The following is a 22,844-nucleotide window of genomic DNA, read 5'->3' as shown; positions in this document are numbered from 1 at the left end:
CCCCAAAATGCCACCTGATTACAGGGGGGTAAAGCCAGCATTGCTGTGGCTGTGGGGACCAGGCTGGCCGTACCCCACACTTGCAGGTTCCTCTGGAGACCCTCACATCCCAGGATTTTGCAAGTTGGAGAGATGTGGCAAGTCAGCGGAAGGTTTCAAAAACTAAAGAGACGTCCAAGCCTGGCGTGAAAATCCTTGGGATTTAGGCTGGTAACTTTTCCATGTGAACTTAGAGAATTCCATCAGTCAGATCTATACAGAGTGACCTGCAGGAGCCACCTGGGAAGCCCAGGAGTATTCAGTTTCTCCCAGAGCTGGGCTTTCCCTGCAGGGGGGGACAAGGGATGAGCTGCTGCTTTCTCCCTCTGATTCATCTGAAGATGAATCATCAGCACCAAAACTTCTCCTGACAGGCGCTGGGGCACAGTGGTCATGCAGAGAACACAGTATACAGAAGCAAAGAAGTTATCCTAATGTTTTCTTCCATTTAATCACCACTGAATTACTGCCAGGAATCCTGCTGGCCAGCAAAGGATGCTGGCTCATGGGCAACGCCTGTCCCATCTGGGACCATGGCTAATTTCCTTGTGCTTTTAAAACCCAGAAGACACATCCCCCCTGGGGCATAGTGAGGAAGGACAGTTTCCAGACCCGGGCTGCTTGATGGCCCCCTGCTATGGGGCTGTGTTGGCCATGTGTCCTGTTGGTGATGCTTACAAGCTGCTTTTGGCTTTGCCAAAAAATGCAGCTGGGACATTTCAGCCTATGCTGTTTGCTTGGCATGAAGGAGTAGCTCTAAAGCTGTGCTGGCATGCTGTCACCTGGGCTGTGCACTGCTTTCTCATGAGGTTAGAAGTCTTGGGTGATTTGCTGGAGTTATTTCTGGCTGGTACTGAAGTGTAAAATCAAGCTGCGATAATACAACCTAAGCGTGGATGCTTGCTCCATGGAAGCAACTGGGGGACCCCAAGGAGTCCTGTTCTGAAATTTTACAGTCATGAAGAAGATGCCTTGCAGAGGAGTGGAAGGGGCTAAAACACAGTATAAAATTGCACCGAAGGGAGGTAATTTTTGAAGCTTTTCTTGGGGTGATTCTGCCATGAAGCTGTGTTAAAATGTCACAGGTTTTGCAATAACAAACCCTCTGTCATTAAAGATGTTAAAAAAAAGGGGGAGGGGGGGAGGAGATGGAAATAACCCATCTGTAGGGGGCCCTCAGCTATCTTATGTCTGAAAGCAAAGCTATTGAACCATCAGAGAAATAAATGTAAAGAGGGGAATATTCAGCACTGTTTGGCAAGAGACACTTGAAAACCTGCTCTGGTATGTACCCAGATGTTTCCAGCTGCCAAAAGGAAGGTAGTTGGAGGAACTGCCCAGAGCCTGCAATGCTCCAAAAAAAAATTTTTTTTGAAGAAATGGGATGGATGCAATTTTCTTTAGAGGCTTTTATTGATGCTGCTGTCAAGGGCTGCTGGCAGTCAGGCAGCACAATGGATGGCTGAGGGGCAGAACCCACGCTCCAGGCAAAGGGGCTAGCGGCAGGGGAAAGACATCTGCTTGAAGCATGGCAGGGATCAAAGGAAAAGCACAGGCTGTGCAGCATCGGATCTGTTGCTTCATTGGGATCAGGATGGGGTGTGCAGCTCCATTCTCCTGGGGTCTGCTCCGTAACCCAGTGCCCGATTCCTGGAGCTTGTCTGTGTGTCCTATTCTAGCAGCAGCTGGGATGGGGATGAGGTTCCCATCCCCTGCCTGCTCTTCCCCAGCTGCCTGGTGGTGTGATGCCAGACGCTCATTAAGCTCTCGGAGCTGACACCCAAGTGGCTCCTAGGAGCGCTCCCTGCACGTGTGCTGTCAAAAAGCTGGTTCCCGGGTTGCCAGGCACCTGGTTTTTTTAAGCAGTGCAACCTACCCCAAGCCATTACAGCTGGATCAGGTGAGGGAGCACTGTCCCGGGCAGCTCAAGGGGCGGAAGGGCAGCGCTAAGCTCTACCAGGGGCCGGTGCTGTACCCAAGAAGCCATCTGGGAAGCAGTCAGGTCCGTCCCAGCCGCAGCCACAAAGGGTGTGTGAAGTCTCCCATGGGCAGGCTGCCACCCACCCTCGAGAATTGTTCGAGTGGGACAAGCAGCCAGGAGTGGAAAGCAGCGGGGAAAACGCACCCGAGCGGCCCCAGAAAGGCAGACAGACCCGCTGTGGCTGCCCCTGGCCTCTCCCTGTGCTGCAAAAGCGAGTGCGGGGGAGCAGCGCTCCGCAGCGCGGGGCCGGGGCGGCGGCAGGCGCCGGAGGGGGCTGGCGGCGGGTTCCGCCCGGGCCGCGCCTCCGCGTCGCCCCCCGGCGCTGCTCCGCAAGCCAGCGCTGGCACAGCCGGGGACCCCCACCGCTGGGGCGCGCTGCCCTGAGCTGGCAGCTTTGCGGAGAGCTGCCCCGGCTGTCGGGCAGGTGCTGCGCTCCACCTCGCCCCCGCCCCGGGTGGGCCGTGGGCCGGGGAGGTGCGATGTGGCAGCCCACTGTCTGCAGCCTCGGAGCGGGCGGGGGGCTCGGGGCCACCCGGCAGAGCCAGGGGGGTGCGCTTCGGGGGGGCAGCTGCACCCCAACCCACGTCTCAGCATGGCGAATACTTGTGGCGACCAGCCCGGGGCCGGTACCCGTTTGCACGCCGGGTCCCACGGCACCTTTGGGAGCTCACTCACCCTGCGTTAGTCTGCGCTCGTCAGACAGGCAATAGCGTGTCCGTGTCCACCTGAATGCTGAGTGCACCCCTGTACCACACGCAAGGATGATTTTACAGGCTAAAGGTCTTTTTAAAATGCCTTCAACTTTTTAATCCCAATTTAATGGGAGATAAGATAATCCCTTAATGATATCTAGTATTTAACGGTTGCTGTTCGCAACACACCACTAAAAGAAGTACCAGAATCATGTGTCTCTGTAATTTCCGTTTCTTCAGTACTTGTTCTCTTCCATTTACCTGTTTATTTTTGTTCTGCCCATGATGGCTGCGTCATTGTTACTACTTCACCTTTTTGATGAAACCCCTGAGTGACCAGTTTTGCACCTCTCTAGTCTTCTGCTCCAGTTCTGCCAAGTACCTGTTTTTGTTGTTCTTGCTATGCTTTTTATTTTGTTCTTTTCTCCTCCATTTTGCAGTAGGAGAGGTAGATAATTTTTAACTGTCCTGGGTTACAGTTCAAGAAAGGTGTGAAGTCGAACAAAGGTTTCTCTTCACTCATATTGAACGTTACTAACACATTATTTTTGTGGCAGGCTTTGAGCCTTCGATTTTAATCAGCTGCTGCAAATGTACAGAAGTAAACAACAGACTCTGTAAACAGTTCAATACAGAAGACTTGATTTAGTACCTTACAAGACAAAGCGATCAATAATCTATTAGGCACCTAATCACGGGCATGAAGAGCCCAGCAGCCCTCTGCACAGCATTCCACCAAACGAGAAGGGCAGTCGGAGACCACAGTAAGAGGGACACAAATCACCGAGACTGCAAATGCATCGCTCGGCGTAGATCTATAAATGCAAATATTCTAATTCAACAATCACCTCTCGCTACTAGTGAATCACGCTATTGCTATCTGGGGGCTAGTTGCCATGACAGAAAGCTGCAGCGGTGGCAGAAGGCCAAGAATTCCACCTTCGAAGTGTTAACTGAATTTAACTCTTGACTTTTCTCAGACAAGGTTCATTACTTGGTGTGACTGTCATACTAAATGAGGGCTTTGCCTGCCCTGGGTACCAGTCTGGAAGGGATATTATCAATCACTGGGACAGTGAAACAGGTCAGTAACAACTATTTGTCAATAAGGATTATTTTTTATACCTTCAAGTCCACTGTGGGATAACTGCAGTCATGTAAGGGCCTTTTTGCTTTCATTTCTTTCACTTTATTTTTTCTCTTTTCCTCTGTTGGGTTTTTTTGGGGTGTGTTTTTTGTTTGTGGTTCTTTTTTTTTTTTTTTCCCCCCTCTAACTTCTCTCCTTGCTTTAGGCAAGTTATACCCAGGTGCCTGCTTGCACTCTGAGCATACCTATGGTGCAATGAGATCCTCTACCTGGAACAGTCACAGCCCAGGCACAGACAAGCTGCTGCTCCATTTAAGTGACAATGTAAGCTGCTGTCTATAATAACCACCAGGAAAATCAGGAGTTTAAGAGATTTAGCAAGGAACAGGTATAAACATCAGTTGAGAAGTAATTTTGTGAATGGCAGAACTACCTACGTGTGGCAATTAGGCACTCACTCTTCTTTCAGCTGCCTAACAGTAGATCTGGCTCCCTGCTTAAAGGGCAGCTGCAGGGGTGTATATTGCACTTTGGCTTGACAATCTCAGTCTTTTCCAGCTGTGTAAACACATCTCTCACATTCAGTTACTGGGCCAGATTTAGCAATTCAGGATTACTGAGATCCAAGGAAACACCTAGATTAAACACCATTAAATATTCACACAGTGGTACTTCTGACATCTTTTCTTTAATGTTATGATGAGCTATTAAGAAGAACATGCACTTTGAAAGCTAAGCAAGAATGGGAGAATAAACCAGATGGCATTATTTTGAAGAGAAGTATCAAAGAGAGTAGTGTATAGAGAAGAACTACACCGATAAAGATGCAGATTCACAAATAGTGACAATGATTTTTCTCCCACAAACACAGCAAAGGCATTACTATTGTAGTGGAAAAAGTCTTGAATATAGCAGGCCACGTACAAAATTATAGCAGAGGCTGAGATGGTGACAGTAAAGTTGCAAGAGTTGCTGTACAGTATTCCTGCTCCAGTCTGTACCTGTTTTTTCCCCAGTCCCAAGAGTAGGCTAATAACCACCTGTCCCTGTAAACTGTTCTGCAGCCTGTAGAACATTCCACGTTCCACTTCCAGAAATGTCGTTCTGACTTTCAACACTTCTTTTCTTCTATTACACAATTCCATCTTCCAGGAAGGATTTCACAAGGTAAGAGTGTGCTCTTCACACTCTCACGCTTCCCTTGTCAACAGGATTTTGACTGTGCTCAGACTTGAAGGAGTTATTCCACAGAAGGGAAACAAAAAAGCCCTGCGCAACATGCAGTACGCTGCTAGATAGCACTTCAAAATTACTTTGCAGTATCACCCATGTTCTTTGTCATCTTTCATTAACCATAAATTTGACTGCTTAATCTCCTCAAGATACAGTGAAGGTAAAGGTTTTTTTAAAAAAACAATCCTAAATCATATAAGCCACAAGCTCCCAGTTTTGTTTTCAATTTTTTTTAACTACTGGATAACAGTGAGATTTCAGCTTTTTTTTTTTAGATATGCATATAGACATCATTTGATGCTACATGTTTTCTTGTTTAATACGGGTCATTAGATCAAGCGCAGAATAGTTATTGTAACTTTGTAGACCACAAACTACATCTTTGAAATCCAAGGATCCCTCAGGTAACCAGTGAAAAGCAGCCTTCATTGAAAAAGCAACAACCAGGAACATTTAAAATGAACCATTTATTAAATCAAACTGTTATTTTAACAGTTACATAAGTTACACAGCATGTTTAAGTCAAAAGATTTCACAAGAAAAAAAAAAATTAAACTTTTATTATGCAGGCAAAAATAGTACCACACAATATGTACCCGGGAGGGAAGAAGGGAAGGGGACTCTCTAAACATTCAAATAAGGCCATAATTATTTAAAAACAACAATAAAACAATAATAAACCCCCCAAATACCCATTTTCCTTTCAGTGTGTTCAGTGCTGCTAACTATATGTACTTTTAGTGTACAGATGTAATCGAGGCAGTGATATCTTGATAGCTAGGTTTAACGTTTTAAAACACGATCAGAAGTGGAGTAAGGCTCATTAGTACATACAGCTGCCCTTGGAATGTCAATCTCAGTTGCCTTCATTAACTTAAAATTCACAAAGTGCACAGTAAAGATATGCCAAAAAATTGAAACTGCTACTCTACCAACAGCTGCCCATGCTTAATACTTAGTGGTCTATTGGAACAAAGTATGTTCTTTCAAAAAAGATGTGTAAGAAAAGCCACTGTAAAACATTTAGTTTCAAAGATGCACTAGGAGCTTTTTGTAAACTGAAACGTAGAAAAACATGGATTAATTATGTAAAGAAAAGAATACAAAAAACACTAGAAATGACCATTAAACTTTCAAAGAACAAGCACCACAATGGACGTTAGCATTCAATTTTGCAGTGTACAGCAAGGTAATAATTTTACTCTAACCAATCCACTTCATCAAATTCTGAATCATCTTCTGAGTCGCTATATTCCACAGCAATGCGACGAGAAAGTATAGTAGCAACATCATTCTCAATACGCTCGTGTTTAGCTTCTTGTTCACGTTGCTCTTCAACCTTGCGTAGCTGAATACCTAAAGAACATCAAAGCAGAAACTTATTACTCTCCTCCTTTATCATTATACAAAGTATTTAGCTCATGATTCACAAAATGCTTTGCAAGCAAAAATGGAGGCTGAGGACACTGTCCCCCTCGGAGGTTCCCTCTCAAGTTTCTAAAGACACAACTGGAATGGCACACTAGATCACCAGTCCTTCTAATGTAATATCCTGCTTCTGATTTCCCATTAAAAATACACCCACAATTTTAGTACCACTGTGATTAAGCCATTTTCCTATTTGTATTTCCAGGCACTTTCTATACTTTCTCTTCATGATTTCAATTAAAAGTTACAGCTATTTGAGTATCCTAACAAAACAGGTCCTCTTGTAAGCCAGTTTTGATCATGTAATGACCTGGTTTGGGATAAAGTATTACTTAAAGATCAAACACAAAGGAGAAATAACACATACCAACAGTATGAGAAAGTTAAATCCAGTAATTTAGCTAAAAACATGACGGAGGTTATATATTTTGGTTTCATACTCACCGACACCACAGACTGACACAATCTAAATATGACCTACATCCTGTGCTTAATACTGTCTGTTGTCAACTGACTGGCAACGTGAGCACAGGTCCTTAGGTGGAATTTAAGATGTGGTAACTAAAGCCTTTGTTTATTGTGCAAGACTTGGTCAAAAGCGCTTTCAGGAACCACCTAAATTGTACCAGCCAGCTCTCCTTTATTAGTTTTTTTGCTGACATTCTCTACTAATGTTCACACACCACTGCTGTACTCAACTGTTGTTGATACTTCTTCAGATTCAGTGATATTATCAATTCATCTGCACATAGATACTTCAAAAATATTTTGAATTAGTATTATAGCCTATCTACTGGTATTACGGTACCTGCAGATTCTTACTGTGCTGTAGGTGCAGAGGAAAACCAAGAAGAATGTAGTAATCTTTCTCAAAACGGTTTGAGTACTAACTGTTCAAGGATGCCACACGGTCAAACAGCAGCACTCACAGTGCAGTGGGGATTTTTCTGGCCATAGGCATGTATGCTGAAGAGTACAGCGTGTACGTACAGCTCCTCGCTAGATCGTCAGAGGAACCCTGCCCTGCACCTCTGCCATTCACTTGCACTCTGCCAGTGGGGCACCCTGTAAGTTAAGACTGCTCCAGTACTGTGTGGAGACATGTCAAGATCAGATACTTAACAGCTTTAAGTCTTGAGCAATGATTTCTGAATGTCATTTATATGTTGTTGTATGACGTCAACTGATCTGCTCTGCTTTTATCTACCAGCCTGTGAAAAAATGTTTTTCTCTTCTACACAATCTGTAGCTTATGGGAAATAGCCATACTTTCAGGTAAACAGAAATGAAGATACAACTTCCACAGATCGTCTATAAACATATACTTTTTTAAAAATAAAAAAAAATCTAACTTCCATAGAAAACCAGTTTTGCCATCCAATCTAAACAACTGATAAGCGCAATTACAAACTGAAAAAAATCTACTTGGCAAAGCGTATGCCATGAAGAATAAAAAGCAGAAACAGACTTCAGATACATTCCTCTAACTTCTTACACATGTGAAATACTCCATCTCTCAAAGCTAACGTGTATTTAGGAAGTTCCTGAGACGGTTCTTTTTGCCCCGTAACAGCCAAACATTACCTTTCCGTATTGCTTCCAGCAGAACGCTTCTAGCATCACTGATTACAGGAAGAGTTGAAGGATGGCGTTTGGGTTCAGGAGCAGGAATCACTTGGGATGGTGGAGATGGAGGCATCAGCGGGGCATGAGGGCCAGGGACAACGGTTGTGGGAGGAGGGTGCAGAACAGAAGGAGGGTGAGAAAGGGCTGCAACTGTGACAGGAGAGGAGGGTCGAATGCCAGGAGGTGGCAAGGGAGGAGGTGGGGGTGGTGGAGGAAGTCCCTGTACTTCAGCTTGTGGAGGAACGGGGTGAACAGGTACAGCTTCACACACTTGGGCAGCTCTAGTGACAGGGGGTGAGGGTTGTGCTAGGGGAGGAGCAATTGGAGGTGGAGCTGGATGTAGGACTCCAGGAGCTATCTGGAGAGGAGCTGGTGGAGGTGGCACAGCTGGGGCTTGCAGAGCAGCTGTAGGAGGGGGTGGTGGAGGTGGGACTGGGGGTGGTGGGGTGGAAGTCATTGCAGCTCTTAATGATGAAGTTGACAAGGCAGATGGAAGAGGTGGTGGTGGTGGAGGAGGAGGAGCAGGGCTCACAAACACTGGTGTTCTGCCTGTTGCTGGTGACTGAGGACGATTTTCTACCAAGCCAGTAGTAGAACTGAAAGATCCAATAACAGGACAAAGTTATTAGAGCTGCAGAATGGAAAAAATAGTAGTAGATTAACTTCTGCAACTAAAGAATACTGAACGCTAGGCATTAAAGAGCATTTATGTACTATGGTGACATACCTACCTCATATACAAGGAAATCTAATTCTCAGTATGGAGTATGCATCGGTCTTCCAACAGACCTCTGCTCAAATTCATCTATTAACTGAGTTTATGCTCTTATACAAACCTGCATCTTTATCAAAGGTTTCCTATAGTAGTATAACTCTCCCCTCCCATCCCTAAGTAAATGCAAATTATTTTTCTGAAGTAAGGGAACTAGCAGTTCATTACTGGCTTCAATTGACAGAACTTTAAACCCAAAACCAAGTAGAAGCAATGAAGATGAGTTACATTTGAAATACGTATTTGTGGTTTGATGACATGAGTGAGACTAATATCAAAGGTCATCAATTCTTTGAACATAGAGGTATATTTATAAGCTAGATACTCATTACACTGCAACAAATAGGTGAATTGAAGAAAACAAAAGGGAACAGTAAAATTATTTTCCTGGAAGACCACCAGAGGATTTCTTTCAGCTGTTGTGGAAAATTGATCTAAAGAGTTAGGCATTTCTGTGTATGATCTCCTGAACATAAAAAGACAAGTCTTTACAAGAGTCTTGCTGATGTAATAACTGTGTCTGAATGAACTGTCCTCTATTCCAAATTGTATGTACCTGACCATAAAGTAAGATTTTGCATGTAAAACAACAGGGCAGTGACAACCAGAGCTTTTCTTTAGAAAATACTCTAAGTATATATCCAGTTCTGGAAAGGCACAGAGAAATAAAAAATTAAAAAACTTGGGGGAAGAAACAGAAAAACCCACTCGCAATTTAGCAAATGTGATGAATATGTAGTTTTGACAGCTGACTGTCTTACTGCGATATATTCTTCCTTTTATGTAGGCTGAAACACAGCTTAGTTTTACAAATTTCAGATTTCCAAATTTCAGAAATTCCAAAGTGCAATCCTGAGATTCTAACACCTCTTGCAGAAACATTTTCCATACAGTTAGCGTGTCTTGTCATTTAACTCTGAAGGCGACACGGTCGCAGTATTAATGGCAAGGTGAGGCCTGTCCCCACAATGGTACCCTACCGGGTTTAGATGCTGCCCTTTCTCTCTGGTTCCTTTGTGGCCCTGCAGCTGCAGACACATCAGGGCTGTGGACTGACACAGCCCCTAGGATGTGTGTACTGCCTGGCTTGCATGGAAATAATACTAGTGACTATTAAGGGGTGGCGGGAACTAAAACTCCCCAATAAACCTGCATGTGGTGTGACTACTTTGTACCTAACACAAGGAGGCACAGGTTTCACATCTCCTGCTCCATGCATTGGAGGTGGCGGTGGTGGTTCATGTGGTCTGACCAACACTCGCTCCTCGGCTCTGTTCAGAAGCTCAGACATCTGGCTATAGGGTAATGCAGAAAGTGAGTATGATCCATCCATATGGTCCACATATGCTTGAGATCTGTAGGAAAATGGCAAAAAATGATCCAATTTAACCTTTAGTAAAAGTATTAGTGCCCTCAGCTACAGTCCTATACTTCAGTTTGATTTCTGAATGCAAGTATCTCCTCTGCACTGATGCTGCATATTGTACTTCATGGCTTTTTAATAATTCACCCCATTTTCCAGGCCATTGCTTCTAGCAGCTCAAAGGTTTAAGGGTTTTGATAGGTATACCAGACAATTTCTGTAGTATGTGTGTGATCTTAGTGTTTATTAGTCACATTATTTTGAGTTAAGTAAACACAGCAATACAATCAGAAACACATATATACCAGTGTATTATGAATCAGACAGTAATTTTTTCTGCTCCTCAGTCTCTACATATATGCAACCATATTCTTTTATAACATTGATGAAACATCCATCAATGTTAGAATGGTAGAACTTACAACAATTTAGCTGAACTGCTGTCAGAGGATCTACATTCCAATATATACAGAGGCCTCATTACTTTAGACCTAATACTTTGTAGCTATACAACAGCTATAAGGAAGATAATCTAAACATCTCTTGAGTAGTAGCGGTAAAGATAGATGATTAAACTTACTTGTTGATGACAGCTTTAGACACATCTCAAGGACCTTATCACTTAGAAAATTTTAATTAACTACTCAATGAAAGATTTTTTAAAAAATTCTTTATTGAATTCAGAGGAAGTGTGTTTGCAGAACACTTTCCAACAAGTAAAGCAATACTCTACATTTCCACACACTGCCACCACTGTAGCATCTAAGCCTATTAAATTCTTTGGGGGTGAAGTTCTTACCCTGTTAATCCAAAGCTTGGTGCTGTTCCGTATCTGAACAACATGCTCTGCACATGTAGTGCTCCCAAGCACTACAGCATTATTTATAATTGCATTACTGGTACTGAGATAATCAAGATTTAGGCCAGACTCCTGCCTGTATATAAAAGCAGTCCTTCAACAAGTGTCTAATGTGGAATGTGATGTACAACACAACAGAAGGACAGCAGGAAAGTAGATGTTTCTGCCAACAACTTGTCACAGCAGTCTACAAAGATAAGATACTACAAAGCATCACAGAAAAATGCTAATCACCATAACCTGAGGTGTACCCTACTGAGTGAAATGCACTGAGACCATTTTTACTTTCTGAACTGAGCTAAGTTTTCTACATTTTCCATTTTTCAGACAGCAAACATTATCTCCTAGAGTTGTCACTGGTAAGTTTCATTTGAAGGCCTTACAAAGCTAAACAAAACACTCTCTTATGGTACGCTTTTGGCCAGCAAAGGATAGGGGAAAAATGTAACTAGTTTTTGGAGGACAATGAATACTTCTTAATTAAAAGAACCACAAGCCCCCCAAAAACATACCCCCAGAACTCCCAATACTGCTTGTCAAGCCTCTTTCCTATCAGATGTTTCTTGGCTGGTAAAACAGACTTGGTTTTGCACAAGCACCAGAAGCGTAAACACAGCAGATGCATACCATGTGAAATGCTACTTTTAGCCACCAGCAAATACGTGCTGTGAAACGAAAATCCAACAGGTTGGATTTTGTAATAGACTATAACCAGAAATGTCAATCAAATCTTGGATTTGCTCAAGAGTAAAGAGAAGCTCAGTGTTCTCATTTGAGTTCCAAGTGGATGTTTATTCACATCACACCCATCATCTAGTCTTGGCTGTGTCTGCTTAAGAAAACTCAAGAGACTGGAATAATAGGGATTTTGTAGGTCAAGACGGGAATATAGTGACACACCTGGGTGCAAGCTTGCAGCAGTGATGCTACACCATCTTCCAGATGCAGACAACAACACATCCACAAGGATACAATGAGTTCCAAAGGTGCACGCTACACTTAAAAATAACAAGATAATAACTACTCCTTTAAGGACACACTAAGTATTTTAAAATTGAGTTTTTGTTGAGCTAAATCAATGATTTCCAGTGCATTTCAATAACAGCAGTAGCATCTCATCATTTACCATTTCTTAAGCATGTTCACTATGAGTATCTGTACCTAATAAAGCATAGAAAAAATAAAAAGGAACCTTGATTCAAAATGTGAAGCTGGGCCATTAGCAACTTCAATGTGCTTATGTAAGAGGTTAGCATCATCTTCTGCGAGCTCTGGACCTTGGGCTAACTTCTGCCACTCTCTCCGTCTGTCATGAGGTGCCCTTGGCACTTTTTCTGGTTCATGAGGGCGATCTAGATTTTTCTGCTGTAGGAGAGTTGTGCAAACAAAACTGACAACTAAGACAGTGTTTTTTAATTAGCTGCATTTAAACATCAGCCACAAAATAATGAAAACCAATCCCAATTCAAGTACAAGAAAAATTTACTTTCAGTATTAAAGACAATATGTAAACCAAAATGATTTGTTAGAGGCAGAAACTTCAGTCTAGTGGATAATTAGCTGAATAATACAGAGAAAAATAACTGTGTAAGTAGCTTTTTATTCAAAGTCTGAAATGAAATTATGAATCTGACACTTGTATTTACTGTCTCTGTGTATGAAATACAAAGAATAACAATGAAACAAAAAAGTAGCATTACCTTTGCAGAAATGTTTTATTTTAAGAAAATATAAACAAGTGCTCTATTCCTACTGATTTCTTTTTGGTTTAGAGTAAACATATCCATTAGAATGTCATTCAAGCTTTTTCACCTGTGAGATTGTTAGAATTTTGTATTATAAAAATGCTTTTCAGTGAGATTCTTTATTCTTGCTGTATTCCTCCTTTTTTCTCCTTTTTGAGTCATTGCTAGAAGACTTACAAGTTTTGGCAATCCTGCTGTTAGTTTCATTAAGACAGCATGAAACCTCTAGGCCCTTTTGTATTATTTTACTATTATTGTTGTTGTTGTTGTTATTATTTTTATATTTATTTGTTAAAGTTAATGGAATTGAATGAATACCGGTAGCTTTAGTTGAATGAAGATGACTCTGTAAAGTTTGGATTGTTATTAATTGCATAACCAAAAAAAGTACCATAACTGCAAGTAAACCCTTTCCAGGGAAAAACAACCAGAAGCTATGTAAAGCTAACATATATACCTTCTGCTTCCTCTTCTCTTTTCTTTTGTCCTCGGTGTCCTGCAGCATTTTTTCCTTCCACAGATCAAAGAAGTATGAAGGATTGGTATAAAACTTCAGACCCTCTTTTCCATCATCCCTGAAATACAATGACACAGATCAGGCATACTATTTATCTGACAACACATGAATCCAAACATTTAAGGCAAAGGAAAGGCATAACAAAGAATACCTAGTATCTCAGACCCTGCAATATTTTACTGAACGTTAAAAAGATGAACATTGACCTCCTGTGCCATCATTCTTTACTATCTTTCCTTGTATTCAAGGTCTGGTTCTAGGAAAGTAACTCTAACACAAGCTGCAATAGCATAAATCCCATTCCAGTGACTCAAATATTGCACTTAAAATAGTGAACACATTTGTGTGGCTGCTCGTGTTCAACTATGATTCAAACTGACTTTGGGGCAGCAAACAACATTCATTTCCATTAGAGATCTTTCCTTCTACATACTTAACTGCTTATTTTCTTCACTTAACATTCAAGAGCATTATACAGTTTAATAAACACAGATAATAAAAATAGCTTTTTCTTAACCATTGTTACACTGGGGTAAAATCTGAGTCAAGTGGAGTAGTTTTAATGTTTACAATGTCTTCTGCTGCCTGCGTTCCTTCAGCAGCTTCACAGTTTTATAGTCTGGCTCCTTAAATACTCAAGTGCTACTCAACATGAGCAAGATGCCTGGATACAGCATCTCTATTGCATAAAGTAAGCTAGAAATTGGTTTTGATTAATTTTGTTTTACTAACCTGTAAGGGGTGAGAATGTTAAGCGGAGGAGGCTGTTCACAAATATCATAAGTTTCTTGCAAAGGAATAGGCAGAGTTTTGCGGTCAAATAGCTGTTGATCTTGAATTGTGGAACTCCGGAAAGCTTTCCTCATTGTAATGTCCTGCAGTGACACTGAAAGGGGGTATTACCGTTTAAAAAACCCACCAAAGTTTACTGGGACTGATCTGGAATTGCTTAATGGTGGTTAGAATATAAATACTAAGCATTACCTCTAGTATCTTACGCATTTTACAGCAAATATAATTTCATATAGCACTACTGCCACAGCAAGATATTGTCAGACTGTGCAAAACATGCTTGTGATGTTCTAGCACATTATCCTCTGCTTAGCTTCACCAGGAAATTTTTGTCCACCTGGATAGATATCAGAATTCTGCCCCTCCAAAGTTGTTCAGCAACTTGTTTACTGCAGCTATAAAATACCACTCTGTAGTTCAGAAGTACCCGATACCATTTACCAACTCCATTTCACAATCCTTTTGGTACTAAGAAATTACTCTCTGTCTTGAGGTATAGAGTTCACCTTTATACTATCAGCAAGCCAAACTCTGCCTTCCTTGCATGCAGGCAGCAGTTCCCACTGAAGGCCCACTGAGATGCCAAACCAGCAAATCATTCAAGCTTATGCTACTGATGTCAGTGAGTTTTAATGGGAGGTGATACTATGTTCCAACACATGAAACTAGTCAAATGTTTTTTAATCAGACTGTTGAATTGAGATGAGACTTCTCTGTTTAATTCAGGTGAGACACCTTGAGTGTTTAAGCACAGTAGTTAGGAATAATTAATTATCTTTATATGTGTTTCAAAGGGACACAGTGCTAGGTGAATGCAGTAGATTAAACAGTGACTTGAAATATACTGACTTACGGCTATTAAAGCCCCTATATATTTTTCTATTTCACAATCGCTAAAATTTAGAAAAAAGATTAATGGAAAAGTGACCAAAACTGATGAAACTTGCACTTTTAATTCTAGAAACATTGTACCCATTACGTCTTATATTTTTCTCCCTCCTTGATCTTCAGTTACTACATCTGTGAAGCCCAGGTGTGTCTCAAGACTAACCTTGCAGCCAACCTTAGACTCTCACTAGATAGAGCAGCAGACCTTTTCATTGGTTTGGGCTTTTTTTAAAATTTAATCTCAAACAATACTGAAAACAGTTTTAAGACATACTAGCAAAGAGGGTATTTTCAGCACATGCATTTTATCTATAAATAGTTACGTTTATTTTATACAAACAGGTTGATAGTAGTGCCCCTTTACTCAAAATGAGAGGACACCCCCCACCCCCCGCCCCTTTCCTGTATCCCTAGGGCCTTCGGGAACAATTTTTTAGAAGACTGCATTTTACTCTGGTTCCTGTAACACATACAAGTGTACACACACATATGTATGTATGTACACATACACAGAGCTGGATTTCTATGGTATGATCACAAAGGGGCAGAAAGCAGGATTTTTTCCAGAGGGCTTGTAATTCCCGGAATGTTCTATCTTCTTATCTAAGCGTTTTGGCAGCATCCTTTCTGAGGCTAAAGATGGGATTTATTTGATTTTCAGTTTGGCTTTTGAGGTTTACTATAGTTGGCAAGGTTGTGTGTTCCTGGAGAAGTTTCCTCCTTTTTAGCCTTAGGTTCTATTTTATTACAGTGTCTTTTGTTCTTTTTAATACCTTTAATTAGCTGCTTAGAAGCCTTTTTAAGTGTGTGAAAGAAATATTATAATATATGAATGTCAGCTAGGAGTCTCAATTTCTGCAGGTATTTTTTAACTCATAAATAACCATATATATTTTGTACCTGTCAAGTACAGGTTGTAATTTGTGGCAGAAGTTCCAATTAGAAGAACTGGGGTTTACCTTACCTAAAACCCTAGTCTTAGGTTCTTTTACACTTCAGCGTTTTTTCTTTGGGTTATTGGTTTTACAAATCTCACTGAACATACTTGTTCAGAGTTGCTTGGCAATCCTGCAAGTCTTTAAACTGTCTGAAACTTATTGGAGACTAGGCCAACGAAAGAAAAGGTAGTGTACTTGTCTTTGAACCTGTGTACATTCTGAAGGAAATAAATTAATTTATTCCAATAAATAAATACATTTCTTTGTTCTAATATTAGAATGCTCACAGAGTATGTAGCACCACAGTATTAAGACATACATTGCTCTGTAAACTCTTCATTAGCATTCCTTACTCTCTTCAGTGAGCAAATACAGCTGGTCTAATTCATCATCTCCATCTTCTTGTTTAAATTTTGTAAAAATGTACAAGAGGGTAACACACCTGAGGATAATCAATCAATCCCCAACAATAAATGTTGATTACTTTCTCTTCTAAAACTAAGCTACATAGCAACAGTCTTTATATAAAACATCCACTGCAGAATTTCAAACAGCTATCAGCATTTTCTGCGCTGATATCCAATGACCAGCATTCACTGAAAAGCATGGCATTGTTCAAAACAACTGACTACATTAAGACAACATCACTAAGGAAATGAAAGGACGAGGCGCACAAAATACTGAGAATCATGACACCGATATAACTTGCCTGCATACAGGGATCAGGTAAATCCCATGTTGCAAGCACAACGTAGTCCTGGGCTGTGCATGGTTTGGCTTACAAAGCCATTTGTTTAGCTTGCCAGCTGGCTACGGAACAGAAGCCCTCCATGACTTGCCACCTCAGGGGAAAGAATATGTGAAAACCCGGCTGGTCATCCAGCCATTTAGCTTTGGCTGGCTGACAAACTGGCACTGCAAGAGGACAGGTCAAACAAGTTGGATGCATGAATTCAGGTCTGAGAAGAGACAAGACACAGGAGGAGGAGTTGGAAAGGCTGCAGGCATTTGATTTGATGCTGACAAATTGAAGCTTCCAGTTGCCTAATTCCTAACTAGCACCAGAACCTTCATACAGCCCAAGATCCTAAATTTCACATGGATACATTTTCCTACAAGTCCATCTGCTACATCACTTGCGTTTACTGCAATGAATGGAAAATGGAGTCTTAAATAATTTCCTTAAATTGTGAACATCTCAAAATTTAAGTTGAACATTCATACCACAATGTGAACAAATGTCAGCTTATCTTTACTGTGTCTGTTGTTTGGATTGGATGAATTATATCAGCCAGTCTAACTTCCAGTACACCACAGTATTTTCTGTATAATTAAAAATTATCTCTGTCTGAAGGTTAAACTATGACCCTTTTGAACATTTAGTTTTGAAAAAGAGATGCCAGTCCATCTTTTTTTTGCAGTCAACAACAAACTGGGGAAAAAAGGTATTTAAATTGCACTCTAATTAATATACAATAACTTACGTTTCTTTGGGGCTGAACTACAAATTAAATAAAAGAACACATCAGTAGTACACATATATAAAATAACATTTTATATCCTGTTAAGCCTCTTATTAAACTGCAATCCTCAATTTGTAGTAAACGTCAGGTATGGAGCACATCAGTGTACTGAGAGACAGTAGCTATTTTTACATTTCAAAAGGTATTAAAGACTACATTTCATTTTACCTTACCTGAAGAAAAAAAAAATGTTGCTGGATTTTTTTGTTCTTTTAAACTCACTCTAACATACAATTTACGACAAGGTTCTAGGCCAAAAGATACTGCTCTCCTAAAGGTGGTAAATAAATAAATAAAATATATTCCTTGCAAAAGGTTGCTCTCTCAACACTTTCTGAAGAATGTCATCCTGACAACTCTATGAACTCTTATGACCATGAACTCTCGAATGCCACAGCTGTGACTCCTCGCAGAACTGAATGACTATGGGAAATTATATACAAATCAATGGACTTTGCTGCCCACAATTCCCTTTCAGTGCTCAAAATCTTACCCAGAGATTTGAAAAGTTCAGGGAAGAAAGAATGACAATATCAAGTGAATAACTAAGTCAGAAGATTCCAGTTAAAAGTAATTAACTGGTGTGTGTGTGTTGAAAATTCTGTTCAGATAAAGATTTGTGCAATTCAGTTCCTAAAGAAGCTGAAAACTTCTGACTGGTCACTGAAGGTTTAATAGTGGCTAAACGAGAGACTACCTACTTCAGCAGAACAGAAACTACTCTCCTTTGGGCTTGATCCCAACACAAGAAATTCACATTTTCTGAAATACTGGTTTAAAAAAATTCAAACCAGCTCAAACACCCTTTGGATAGAGAATATATGTAGCTTAACTACTACAGGTAAACAAAGAGAAGATGTAAATGTTAGAGCAATCATTTTAAGAGGACTCAGAAGCTGCTTTCAATGCAGTGTGTAGAACCAGGGAGCCCCAGGCAGCCCATTAGGGAAGATGTGAATCACCCAGCTACATCAAGCAGCGAATCTGCTGCTGAGTCTCAAGAAGACCTGCACATTATTTAGCAAATGACATTTTGTCCAGATCCCTCTTTTTACATACAAAATACAAATTATGCAGTACCATGGTTTTCCCACTGAACTATTAAGCCTCAGACACTAATTTAAAACTCATTCACTTACTAAATATGCTATAAATTGAATCAAGGGCTAAGAAAATTGGAGAAAAAGCATATAGAGCAGTTGGAGCTCAGCTCATCTGCACAGATCTTTGAGAGGGAAATGCACTCAAATCCAACTTTCATTAGGTGGACATGCACCAGGAAAAGTGACCTGCTATACAATTTAATTTAACAGTCTTTACTTGACTTTGGGGGTGAAAATTTTTAGAATGAATTGACAGTAGTGTTATCCTCCACATTAACTTACTACATGTGGAGGTCATGACGCAAATTTCATGTGCTCCCTGTTCTTAACTTTGATTACATTTATACTCAAGCCACCAAAATCCTCTTCAGAGGTTAGACAGTGAGCTGCCCCTTAAAATAGGATTCACTACTCTTTCCTTCTAAGTCTCATATGGGCCAAGTATCCTGCTTTTAAAGTTGTCTGACTCTCCCATTTTCAGAAATATACAGATCAAAATTAGCTATCAAGCTTTTTAGGTTTCTCCCCACTTTTTTTTTGCCTATAGCACAACATCAAATCTCTCTTTAGCATGAATCCAGCAGAATTTCTGAACTATCCTTGTCGTGACAGGGTAGTATTTCCAGAATGTTTACTAAAAAACAAGCCATGTATTCAAAGCCAGAAACCTACTGAAATACAATTCACAACATTGTTTGATTCCTTTCCTGAAGTATGCCAGGCTGCTCACCCATAGCACTTCTGCCATTATGCTTTTTAAGTTGCTTGTCAGATTTGTAATAGAAATGCAATAGAAACCAAGAATGTGATACACTGCACTTGAGATTAAAAGCCTTTCCAGTTATTTAAATTTACTTAAACTTCCAGATTTAAATAGAGTTAGGCAGTTCATATTAAGGAACTGCTAAATTAATACCGGAATACACAGATAAACTCTTAGTTTATGAATTCTGCTTCTACCATGATACCATTTATTTCCGAGTGATACACAACTATTTTCTAATACTTCAATACGCTGTACATTAGAGCTGTACTGTGCATCAGCATTTCAAAAAAGAACAACATAAAGGCTAAAATGAATATCCTTTTTAAAACTGTCAGATTTGTACAGACATTAAATTATTAACTTGTACATCAAGCTTAATGGCACAAACAAGTTCAAAAAAACGTTGGTAAACTAATAAAATCTATTATACTTACACAATTTGCATATATATGGAGAGATTTAGTAATGTTATTTATAAAGTAAATACTGAAATTAAAAGTGGTTGCAAAGAAACTATAAGGTTTACTTTTTACTTTCTGACCTATGAGGATATCTTACATTGCTATTGAAAATGTCAACCTTAGTTCACCTCACTAGCAAGAATGTGTCTTCCTGGTCCTAAAAACACCCCAGATATGATAACTCTTAAAAACATATATACTAGTTTCCCAACTGAAATAAAAGTTCAATTTACCAAACAGAGGATTTCTTTTTGTCTGTATGCAAGTTTAGTATCTCTTCTGAGGGGGAAAAAACCCCACATGTATGTAAAAAGAATAATGTAAAAAAAAAAAAAAAAATCAATTACAATGTGAAATTGATAATTCTGAGAAATCAACATTTTGAAAACAGTGTAATAATTCAAACCAAACAAAGTTCATAGCAATTCTCCTGTAATGGAAAGACTGTGCACCAGGAGTTAGTTCTTTTAGGATACAATCCTAGCCTTGGTTTCATTTGGTTTTATTCTTTCATAGAGATACTGCAATAATTCAAAATGAGAAAACACATAGATTATTCCAAAAAATCAGAGGTTTTTCTTACTTTGACTCTACCAGAAACATCTTGTCAAGTACCTGCACCTCATTCAATGAATCTGACTTGGGCTGGTTTTATTCATGCCACTTAGCTTTAAATGAATCTTAATTTCTTCCTCTGTGTAATAGTGTGGGCCCAAAGGAACACATTAAATCTTCTATTACTGCCTGCTGGCAACGAACTAGCAAATGAGACTCATTTTACAAGTATAGCCCATTTTACACATGCTGTTAGCTAAGCAGAAGTACTGAAATTTGCTTAATTCTTGCACAGAGGGTTAGGGAAGATAAATCCAAATGTTTTCCCCACACCTTCATGCCTTAATATCCTCCAGCTATTTTAGCCCAGATCAGGACTAAAAACCATTTGTGAATAGTTTCTAAATTTCAAGCCAAAACAGGATACTTAAGGAGAAACAGCTTCCGGATCCCTAATTTTTAAGGAAATCATAGGATCATAGAACCATTTATGTTGGAAAAGACCTTTAAGATCATCGAGTCCAACTGTTAACCCAGCACTGCCAAGTCCATCACTAAACCATGCCTCTAAGCACCACATCTACACGTTTTTTCAGTACCTCCAGGAATGAGGATTCTACCACCCCCCTGGGCAGCCTGTTCCAATGCCTGATGATACTCTGAAGGAAGAAACTTTCCCTACTGCCCTATCTAACCTCCCCTGGTGCAACTTGAGGCAGTTTCCTCCTGTCCTATCGCTTGTTACCGGGGGGGAAAGAGACTGACTGACACCCACCTGTCTCCAACCTTATTTCAGGCAGCTGTAGAGAGTGATAAGGTCCCCCCTGAGCCTCCTTTTCTCCCGGCTAAACAACCCCAGTTCCCTCAGCTGCTCCTCTTAAGACTTGTGCTTTGGACCCTTCACCAGCTTTGCTGCCCTTCTCTGGACATGCTCCAGCACCTCAGTGTCTTTCTTGGAAGTGAGTGGCCCAAAACCAAACACAGTATTCGAGGTGCAGCCTCACCAGTGCCACCAGTGTACAGGGGGACAATGGCTTCCCTAGTCCTGCTGGCCACACTGTTTTGGATACAAGCCAGGATGCTGTTGGCCTTCTGGGCCACCTGGGCACACTGCCCAACATCAAATTTCCTCTCATCTCCTTTGCCCTCATGTGGTGACTCAGTTCTGGGCAGATGTTTGTGAATAAGGAACACTGGGCTCAAGGACTGGATATTGTTAGGTTAATAAAAATAGTCATGAACACTGAGGAATGCATGTGTTCCTCTGAAGCACTAGCAGTCACTGCCGTTTTGGGGCATGAGAGACAAATTCAGGATTATCAGATTTGAGTCACACTTAGCCAGTCTGGACTTGATCAAGTAGACCTCTTTTCAGCCCTGTTTTCTTTAATTGCAGTGTCTGTCCCTTTCTTTAGCTATACAGTTTAGCAAATGCTACATTATACACAGGACTGTGAAATGTTATTCCCCTGGTGCATTTGGGACTACATACTACTCAAAAATATTTCTAGCAATTCTCTAATATCAAATAGCTATGGATATTTAGTAGTGAAACCTAAAGTGAAACTCATCAAAGGCCTTTGAATGAAAGTACAATTTTCCATCTTGCTATCCTGTAACATCCTTAGATGCTTTAACTCAGTGACCTCAAATGGTCTCTCCATTTTCCTGAAATGAGAATGGTTGCCATACTAGATGGAATGCCATATCAACATATAGCCCACTGATTTAAACAAAAAACTAGGCTGTCAAGGGTAAACACCGAAATGACATAAACACTCTTACAAGATTACAGTTGCTGACAATTTGCTACTGTACACAGGAAGGATTTTTGTCATCCAATCATAATAAACATGGTATCTTATTGGAAAAAGAGGTGTATGTGTATGATTTATGCTTAGTTGTCAAGAGACTTGGAAAATCCCATTAATGTAAGAATTCCCCTACACAAGTCACAATTTCGTGGAGAATCTGCTACTAGCTGTGAACAGCTGTCTTTTTAAACATGCCCTAAAATTAATGTCATGCAAGATACAGAATCAAAACTTCCTTAGCTTGATTTTGCTATTAGTGAAGTTTCCACGTCAGTAACTGAAGACAGACTGAAGACCATGCTCCTGGTTTGACACTTCATTTTTCCTGACTGACGTATCTAGACAATCAGAACTGAAACAGCCTTCTATACTTTAAAACTGGATCTCACAAGCAATCAAGTTATTTTTCATGATAGGATGTTGTTCTACTTTCTACGTCTTAGCCATAGAGTCTAGAACATCCTAAAACTGTTTAGGGTTACAAGACTTTTCACAGTTCCACCGGTAACAAATGGATATCCAGGAAGGCAAAAAAGCTTTATGGCATTTACATATTTGGTGGTCAATGTAATCACATCACAAAGCCTATGTATCACTTAAATCCCATACAAATTCTATCTTACAGGCATGAGGCATACCATATTGACTTTGGAAGTACTTGT

The 22,844-nt window shown here is 40.4% G+C and overlaps 1 protein-coding gene across 2 annotated transcripts in view; it reads right to left on the bottom strand.

Annotated features, from left to right (window-relative positions):
* Positions 1-5,480: 5,480 nt before the first annotated feature.
* Positions 5,481-22,844, bottom strand: part of WASF1 (WASP family member 1) — a 99,985-nt gene continuing 82,621 nt past the window's right edge. The window contains exons 4-9 of one of the 2 annotated variants that reach the window (XM_056344588.1): positions 14,075-14,228; positions 13,283-13,400; positions 12,273-12,442; positions 10,034-10,213; positions 8,045-8,682; positions 5,481-6,388 (exon numbers count right to left, since the gene is read on the bottom strand). In XM_056344588.1, coding sequence (XP_056200563.1) covers positions 6,231-6,388; positions 8,045-8,682; positions 10,034-10,213; positions 12,273-12,442; positions 13,283-13,400; positions 14,075-14,228 — 1,418 coding nt within the window. In that variant the 3' untranslated portion in view covers positions 5,481-6,230. Of the gene's footprint in view, positions 6,389-8,044; positions 8,683-10,033; positions 10,214-12,272; positions 12,446-13,282; positions 13,401-14,074; positions 14,229-22,844 lie in introns of both variants that reach the window. The other variant, XM_056344587.1, reaches the window with a different exon arrangement.

The sequence above is a fragment of the Falco biarmicus genome, chromosome 6 (genome assembly GCF_023638135.1).
Source record: "Falco biarmicus isolate bFalBia1 chromosome 6, bFalBia1.pri, whole genome shotgun sequence".
In the NCBI taxonomy this organism is placed as follows: Eukaryota; Metazoa; Chordata; class Aves; order Falconiformes; family Falconidae; genus Falco; species Falco biarmicus.
Note: the sequence above shows the minus strand (reverse complement) of the source record. Positions and strands in the feature narration are given on the sequence as shown.